Genomic DNA, 9017 nt, shown 5'->3' with positions numbered 1-9017 from the left:
GCATTAGAAGAGATTATGGGTTTATAGAGACTAATTAAGCACCTTCAAAGTAATACAATCCAACCAGGACTAATAAACTGAGAAATACTTCTTATTTCAATTGATACAATTTTACCAAGGAAAAGCTAATACATGTGACAGAAGAATTTGGGTATCTGGTTCCATGATGATTATCAGGTCACATAATTAGTAAACAGTTCTTAATGCTTTAACGCCAACAGTCAGGTATCTCTACCACCCAGGGACCAAGGCTTGCAAGATGTATGTGACCACAAGATTCTCAAATCCTAGCATGGAAGAAACATCAAATGGTATTCCAAACTGTAGGCTGCCCACACAACATTGCGCAGCCAGAATTGGCTTTATTGTTCAGATCATGTCAAGTCTAGCCACAACTTTCAAAAGCTTGAAACCCTTGGCTAATCTTTTCTAAATAATTCTTGTAGCACTTAAAGCCCTCACAAATTACTAAATAATAACATTGCAGAAAGAATGAGTAAAGCCAGATTGACTTTGAAGTCTAATTCTTATTATGGGGATCGACAGTTGAACTTTTACTCGATTATGCTCCTAGAGAGAAGTTGAGCATTGATTCTCAAGGTATTCAACATGCATAGCCCTCTAGCATTCAAAATGCTAAGAACTAAACTCATGAAGTTATGTTTTCAATCATTCTTTTCCAAACCCTCTTTTAATTTCTTTATACTCTAACCAAAGCCTTTCTAGAAGATGACCTCAAAGGAACGCAAAACTACAGGAATGAAATTCGTACAACAAAGTTTCATGTTTTATGCCTCAAACGAAAGGCATTCCTTTTAACTGTAAGACATGGGAAGAATGATTCAAGTAGTTGACTTCAAGTAGAGATGCACTGGCCTTAAAAGCAGCCACTACAGTTAGATTGCTCAGTAGCAAGGTTAGTTCCTCTGGTCAAATTCAAGTCATTGAAGTATAAAAAATTCTAAAGCTGCATACATGTTAGCTTAACACCTCATAATACCCTAATACCCAGTAGAGTTGTTGCCTAGTTGGAAAGGTAAGTTTGGAAACGACCCACCATAATATAGAAGCCTAAAAGATGGTTCCCTTGTACTTAATGTAGTGTACTTAGCCGGAACGCAACACAAATGTTATGCACCCAGAATTACCATTAAGATTAAACTTTTTGCACAAAATGAATGTAAAATAACACATGATTAAAGGTATGGTCATTTTTGACGTGCTTGACTAATTCTTCAGGCCGGTCGATGGCAGCTTGTTTTTGACGTGCTAATTTTTTGTATAATGTTAGCGTATCTGATCAAGTTGATAAACATTCCACTACAGCAAATGATGAAGACTCCCCAAGTGCTTGACACCTACTCTGTTTCCTCTAGTGATCAGCATCCATCTACTCAAGATGTTCTAGATATATTCCACAATTCATCTAATCACAATAGATGATCCCATAATCCCTTATTTAAAGTGCGTTTGGAACTTCGATTTCGTAGACAGAAAGTATAATTTTAAACCAAATCACAGAAAATGAATCATTTGAAAATTGCGATTTAAAAAAAAAAAAAAATCTGCTTTTTCAAATCGCTGACAATGAGAGTACTTTTTTTAAAACACATAATTTTAAAGGCCAAATTACAATTTTGCCAAACGCTTAACTACGTTTTTAAAAATCATTTTTTCAAATTGCATTTTTTCAAATCCCAAACCGATTAGGTTTGTCCGTTAAATTTATCATTTTATCATTTGTAATCGTTGTAACACTGGCTCATACTTATCATTGTAACTGTACAGCCTATATATTATGAATACAACACCAACAAGAAGTCGGCAACTATTATCCTGGGCAATTCATATCTCTCCATTCGTTTCAAAGAAAGTTAAAAAAATTCATATCTCTCCATTATAATTTACTGATAATTCATAATTCTAAAAATTCACAGATTCCTTCCTTAAATTTGTTGGGGGAGCTCATGGCATGAGCAACGAAGATTTGGGACAAGAGAGAAAGAGATCACATGTGATTTTTCATCCTTTCCACCATCATTGCCATATTTGGGAGGATCATGCCTGCGGTTGCTAATGGATCCTCTTTATCTTAAGAGACCTTCTCTTCATGGCCAGCATCATCTTTAGCAGTATCAGAATCGAGATATTGGACCACGCTTCCACATTCTTCCATTACATTTGGCACATCAACTAGCAGATGAATTCCACACTTGTTCACTTTAGCTGCTTCCCAAAATTCGATAGACAACTCAATTTCATCTCCACTTTCCATCTCAATTTCATTTCTTATGAGTGGCGTCAGGTATAGAAAGACATGATCTTCACAAGATACAGGACCAGGAAAGAGATCCAGCCAAAGAATGTGCTCGCAGCATCTAGTTTTATTATTGATTATCACGTGAGGAGTAAGACCACCCATCTTATTGTATACTCCGTTGGCTACATAAACAGCACAAACAAGCAACCGAAGGATTTGACCATTTGAAACTGAAGGTACATGGAAGGATATCGAAGACCCAATCCTCCGATGGCTAAACCAATTTGGAACCTCACTACCAGGGAGGCAAATGAAACGAAACTGATCATCGCGCATGGTTGACAGACACTATTCAAAAAAATATGTTAACATCATAAATTGAATCACAGAGAGAGAGAGAGAGAGAGAGAGAGAGAGAGAGAGAGAGAGAGAGAGAGAGAGAGAGAGAGAGAGAGAGAGAGAGGCACCTGGAGATAACTCCTAAAATCATATGCTAGATTGTTACAGCCTTCCGTGTGAATGATTGAAGTAAATTCCAAATTCTCCAGGCCTTGAATCTCGGTCAATTTGTGGCAATTACGAAGGACAAAAAATTGTCTACTTTTATGGTTCGGCAAAATTGAGAGTCTTTCCACTGATGTGCAGCCACTTGCATCCAAGACGCCTACACTTGCAGGGAGTCCAGAAATTGATTGAAGAGTCGTACACTCACCCAACCACAAAAAGTACAATTTAGGAAGGTGACGGATGCAATCAGGTAGGTTATGGAAATTATTTCTTGATAAATCCAAATTCCAGAGTGATGATAAACTCCCAAGATCAATAGGAATTCCATCTTCAGACAAATTGCGCCCAGAGATATTTATTTCTGTCAAAGAACGTAATCCAGAAATGGAAGCCGGTAGCAAACTTACTGGGTTTAAGCTTTTTTGTGACATCCATGATGAGAGAAGTGACAACCAAGATTTTGCGGATTGTTCTTTAAATCCAGATAATAATAGAGTTTTCAAATTCTTCAAAAGACCAAAGGAGAATGGTAGTTGCTTAATAGCAGTTCCATCCGCAAGCAATTTCGTTAAAGCCATCATATTCCCCAATTCTTCTGGTAACTTGTCAACTTTTAAACAGCCGGACAAGTTAAAAGTTTCAAGAGATTTTAAATTAGAAATGCTTCTTGGAAGATTCCTCAAGTTCTTACATCCTTCTAAATTTAGCGAAACGAGTCTTTCCAGATTTCCAATGGACTCATGAACCTGAACCAAGCTTATGCAACCTTCAAGTATTAGTATTTCCAGTTGTGGCACTTGAGAAAAGTCTGGTGATTTGGTGAGATATTTGGAATTGCTGAGATTAAGGACCTTCAACTTGTTGAATATCTGTGGAAAAAAAAAAAATCTTGCTATTTATACATTTAACATAATAGAGAGAGAGAGAGAGAAGAATAAAAGAAAGAAAAAGAAAAAGAAGCATTGTAAGATTTGTTATACTTTGTTCTTCTTCCAAACTTGTTTGAGATTACTATGTTGCATATCAAGAATAACAAGGTTCTCTAGATGAAAATTTTGTGGTAGAAATGTCAAAGAGGACTTATGCCAACAAAGCCATCTTAGCTCTTTAGAGAGATGTTCATAGGATCCTGTGAGATGTACAGCATTGATTTGTAGCAATCTCAAATTCTTCATATTTGCAAATGCTTCAGTATTCAAATTTACATCTTCAAGTACAGAGAAATTTAAGATGAGAGCCTCCACTGTTTTCGATCCCTAGCAAAATAGACAGTTGGATTAGCAATGCAAATTCTCATCTTGTGTAAAGCTAGAATAACTTTGAACTAGAGTAGGCCTATATATCCTCATCATAATAAAAATAACATAAATAAATAAAACACTAAATTGATTCAGACATTATTAAAATTGCTTAAAACATGATTGCATACCCTTTAAATATTGTTAAGTATCAGTTGTTGACTTGATTTAGAGAAGATTTAGATTTCAATTTATTCAATTACAAGTCATATTGATATATTATTTGACTGCGATTCACGCTTGGCGAAAAGGCAAAATGCTAATATGTACCTACATAAGACATTATGTGACTGTGTATGTGCATTTGTTCATACATAAGAATGCTAATATATACCTACATAAGACATTATGTGACTGTGTATGTGCATTTGTTCATACATATAAATGAATATGCCTCTTACCGTATGCTTGCGTAATACATTTAAGACGTCCTCGCGAAACCACAACCTACTACGTTTTCCTGGCAAATTGGGTGACTTTTCACGAATAATCTCCCTTCCCATATCTCGAATAAGATCATGCATCCTGAACTTATTTCCATGATCAATTGTCACTAGGGATCTCTGAGCGAGAATAATGATACCAATAACCGGAAAGAAACCACATCCATCAAGTATTTTGATGACATATTCTTTATCCATACCGATAAAAAAGCATGCAATATCAAGAAATATGTCCATTGTACCATCATCTAGTGATTTTAAACTTATTCGAAGTATTTCTTGAATCTGGTGGTGAGGAATTTTTTGTAATTTTTCCAATTCGCTTTTCCATTCACCAACACTTCTTCCTAATAAAAAAGAACCCAAAACTTCAAGAGCTAATGGAAGTCCTCTGCAATACTTCATTGCACCAATTGAAAGCTCCAAGTAATCTTCTTTTGGATGACGCATGCCGAAGGCATTCAAATTGAAAAGTTGAAGAGACTCCTCCTCTCCCAATTCTTCAACCTTATATTTTCCGTGTACGCCAAGTTTAATTAGCACATGTTCATCTCTAGTTGTTGCAATGACTCTACTTCCCGGACCAAACCATTCTGCGTTTCCGACTAATGCGTGTAATTGTTTCATGTCATCCACGTCATCAAGAACAACAAGAACTTTTTTTCCATGAATTCTTTTCTTAATCAAATTGATTCCTCGATCAACATTGTCGATCTTCAAATCCTTCATTTTTAATATATCACAAAGAAGTTGTTCTTGTAATCGAACTAAACCATTAGGCTGTTCTGAAATTTCTTTAATGTTTAAAAGACAACTACTTCCTTCAAATCCATAACATATTTGGTTATAGGCAGCTTTTGCGATGGTTGTTTTACCTATTCCACCCATCCCGTAAATGCCTACAATGCGAACGTCACTTGTTCCAAGATTTAATAAATTTTTAACCCGATCAACACGATAATTTATTCCTATTGGGTGTCTAGCAACATTCATGCCAATGGGTTCCACTTCACAGGAAACTTGTGCAACAATCTTCTCAATGAAGCTTGATTCATACCTGATTATCATATCAAAAGAAAATAAACCAATAAAATAAGCACAAAGAAAGAAAAAGAAGAAAGAAAGTTATGAGTCATGAGCATCAAAAGGATGTTGTCATCTCAATTATTTGAGATTAGTATGTCATGGCAAGCGAGTAAGTTCTATCAAATTTATTAATTTCTTTTTTTTTTTGAATATGTCATGGCAACAATCTTTTCCACTAGACAATTTTATTTTTTTTAAACAGTAGCCATTAACTCTTTCATGCATAGTATGGTTGCAATATCATTCCTCTCATGTGTGTGTGACAATTTATTTAAAGGAAAAAATTATATTTAGTTCCTAGGTTTTCATCTTATTTTGATTTAGTCTTTCCAATTTTAACAATAAGGTCTTCACGCTTTGTCCAGATTTCTAATATGTCTGTTTGTCATTTTGCCATCTACCACATGTGTCTTATTTGACATGTCAACGTCCACATCAAGAGCCCAATATCAACGCCACATCAATAGGTGCCACATCATTGATACAAGAAAGAAAAAGAAAGAAAGAAAAAAAAAAACAAACAAACAAAACACCACGTAAAAAGCTTAACCTTTTGAAACCATTGTCCTTTACCATCTTTACCACATTTGCAGCCAGCGGAGGGTGCATTGCCTGGTTTCCAGCTCCAATTCCACTCACAGAACCCATTGAAAGTACAACAAATAGCAACGAGAAGCCCAACAAAATCCACACCTTTCAACCAACCCATAATCCCTTCCTTCACCAATATAGAATATAGATTTTTAATCATTTTCTTACATCCAATTGCATATCCCTCGCTGCCAAGCCAAAAAAAAAATGCTACTTAGATGGTCCAAAGCAATGGCATATAAACTGAACCAAAAGCCAATTTCTTTTTAGCTTTCATAGCTGTCCAAGCTAACATGTTTCGTCTCCATACTCAAATACAATCTAAATACAATATAGATTTTTGGGCTTCTTGTTGCCATGTTGTTGCTATTTGTTGTACTCTCGATGGGTTCTGTGAGTGGAATTGGAGTTAACTGGGAAACCAAGTGACGCGTCCTCCACCAACTGTAACAATAGTGAAGATGCTAAAGGACAATGGATTTCAAATGGTTGAGCTTTTCACAAGGTGTTTTGTTTTTCTTCGTATCAATGACGTGGCACCTACTGATGTGACATTGATATTGGGTTACTGACGTGGACATTGACATGTCAAATGAGACACACATAACAAACGGTAAATCATTAATTTAACAATAAAGCGACAGAGTAAACTATATAAAACCTGGACAAAACCTAAGTACCTTATTGTTGAAATTGAAAATTCAATGACTAAACCAAAATCAAACCAAAACTGAGCTAAATATGATTTTTTTTTTTTTCCCCTTATTTAAAAGGTCATCCTAGACTTCATAATTCTTGAAGCAAGATTTCTCTCTAAATGGCATTATCCTTATATACTAGTAGAGTAGGCATGGACCAGAAAACAATCAACTAATTCAACTTAAAAACTAATTTTTGCCAAGCCATTTTAGCTTAACATTAATTTTTATCAGTTTTTACATAAATTTAAAAGAAAAGAAAAGGACAAAAACATATTAAAAAAAAATGCATGAAAAAGCAATAGAAACAGTAGCATAATACCCATTTGCAAGACTTTCCAAATTCCAGCCGGAACAATTTGCAGCTTCAGTAAGAGCTACTCTCCACCTCTGCACTCTCTCCATATCAGTCTGAAACCGCTCTTCATGCTTAGCAAATGCTTCAGCAAAAGTTCCGGCTTGTCTTCGGACATCCGAGGGGTTCACGTGATAAAATAAAGGAAGAAGAGTGTGGCCTGTGGTATTCCTACAATGCACGATCTCCACAAGTTCATCAAGGCACCACCGGGAAGAAGCATAGCCTTTAGAGAATACCACAATGGAAATCCTCGATCCACGAATCGCATTGAGTAGCTCGGTAGAGATGGTCTTTCCTCTTCGAAGCTCCTCATCATCTCGGAATGTACGAATTCCGACTCGCACCAAGGCGGAGTAGAGGTGATCGGTGAAGTTCTTGCGGGTTTCACCTCTAAAACTCAGGAAGACGTCGTAATTCCAATGGGGTCTGGAAAAGGAGGCACTAGTGGCGGTTGAGTTTGATTGCACTGAAAAAGGAGACAAATTCTGTGAGTTAACAGGAGGGGTAGAGCCTGTATAAAGGAGAAAGAATTAATAAACAAATGCAAATTCTTTTTATGGAAGTGAAAGTGAAAATTATTTTTATTTTCATTTTTCAGTCACTGAAATGGGTCTCTCTGTTTTGTGGGAGCATCTTCATCAAGATCACACCGGCCAGTATGCCAAATAATTACTCAAACAAAAAATAATCTCAATCCAAAAAATAATAATAATAGTAAAGCATTAAAAAATATTTGACCACTTGTCGATATATATATATATTTGATTTGTGAGTGCGGTGAAAACAGTACCGTCTCTATTTGGGTCTTCGACGACGAGAATCTTGCGAGCCTGGTCTTGGCCTTGGAATTCTGGATCCAGCTTCCGTTTCAAGCATGGTCTCGCACTGCTGGTTGTTTGGCTCTCCTGCCGATCCATGGGTGTTTGGGTGACACACAGAGAGAGAGAGAGAGAGAGAGAGAGGGAGAGAGATTAGTAAAGCAAGAAAGCAATTGTAATATACGCATTGACCACGAGTTTTATAATTCAGAAAAACGGTTGCAATTTTGCAATTAACAAAAGATTGACTGACTGACTGAATAATAATAATAATAATAATAATAATAATAATAATAATAATAATAATAATAATAATAATAATAATAATAATAATAATAAAAATAAAAATAAAAATTAAAAAAAAAACAAAAAAAAAACAAAACAAACAAAAGATTGACTGACTACGATTATTTTAACTTCAAAAAAAATATATATTATTTTGTTTTATGGATAAGACAAGACAAAATCTAATATTTTACTATCTTATCCAAGACAGTATTTAACATTGCATATTAAGTAGTTGTTTGAGAAAAGTATGTAAATTTTTATCTATATATTATCATATTATTTAAAATTTGACATCATGTAAAATTGTTACATGTAAAAGAATAAATTCTTAATTATGAAATGATTATCTTCTATTTCACTCAAAATAAAAGTGTATATATATATATATAGTCTCTGTGATTATTTTGATTTGTAATAAGTTTTATGTGGTATAAAAATGTTATGAGAGCTTCTTGTGATATGTAAAATTAATAAATAGGTCATTGTACCAAACTTTTGTCTAATTTTTTAATGGAAACCGTTAAATGACATGTCAGCACAAATCATATTATGATACGTGTCACCTATAATTGAAAAAAAAAAATTATAAAAATACAAGTATATAAAAATTAAAAATTAAATATGAAGAGAAAATCCGTATACCCCTCTCAAACTATCATACAATTGACAA

General features: G+C 34.8%; 1 protein-coding gene across 2 annotated transcripts; it reads right to left on the bottom strand.

Annotated features, from left to right (window-relative positions):
• Positions 1 to 1874: 1874 nt before the first annotated feature.
• Positions 1875 to 8209, bottom strand: LOC133854822 (disease resistance protein RPV1-like). Of its 2 annotated transcripts, none has more exons than XM_062291090.1 (6): positions 8032 to 8209; positions 7206 to 7707; positions 4467 to 5565; positions 3748 to 4023; positions 2728 to 3636; positions 1875 to 2608 (listed from the first exon to the last, which is right to left on the bottom strand). In XM_062291090.1, exons 1-6 carry the CDS (start codon positions 8156 to 8158, stop codon positions 2093 to 2095), a joined length of 3429 nt encoding a protein of 1142 aa, XP_062147074.1. In that variant the 5' UTR covers positions 8159 to 8209; the 3' UTR covers positions 1875 to 2092. The 2 variants fall into 2 exon arrangements, with proteins under 2 accessions (XP_062147074.1, XP_062147075.1); XM_062291091.1 differs by having other exon boundaries at positions 2438 to 2555.
• Between the last annotated feature and the right edge of the window lie 808 nt (positions 8210 to 9017).

The sequence above is a fragment of the Alnus glutinosa genome, chromosome 13 (genome assembly GCF_958979055.1).
Source record: "Alnus glutinosa chromosome 13, dhAlnGlut1.1, whole genome shotgun sequence".
Lineage (NCBI taxonomy): Eukaryota > Viridiplantae > Streptophyta > Magnoliopsida > Fagales > Betulaceae > Alnus > Alnus glutinosa.
This window is presented reverse-complemented; position numbering and strand designations above follow the sequence as displayed.

What these genes read in the sequence shown, in the direction of transcription:
- LOC133854822 (XM_062291090.1), bottom strand. Translation starts at nt 8,158, where the DNA reads ATGGATCGGCAGGAGAGCCAAACAACCAGCAGTGCGAGACCATGCTTG. An exon ending in ATGTATTACGCAAGCATACG is followed by an intron (nt 4,024 to 4,466) that starts GTAAGAGGCATA and finishes CTATTTTGCTAG; the next exon opens with GGATCGAAAACAGTGGAGGC. An exon ending in AAGTTTGGAAGAAGAACAAA is followed by an intron (nt 3,637 to 3,747) that starts GTATAACAAATC and finishes TTTTTTCCACAG; the next exon opens with ATATTCAACAAGTTGAAGGT.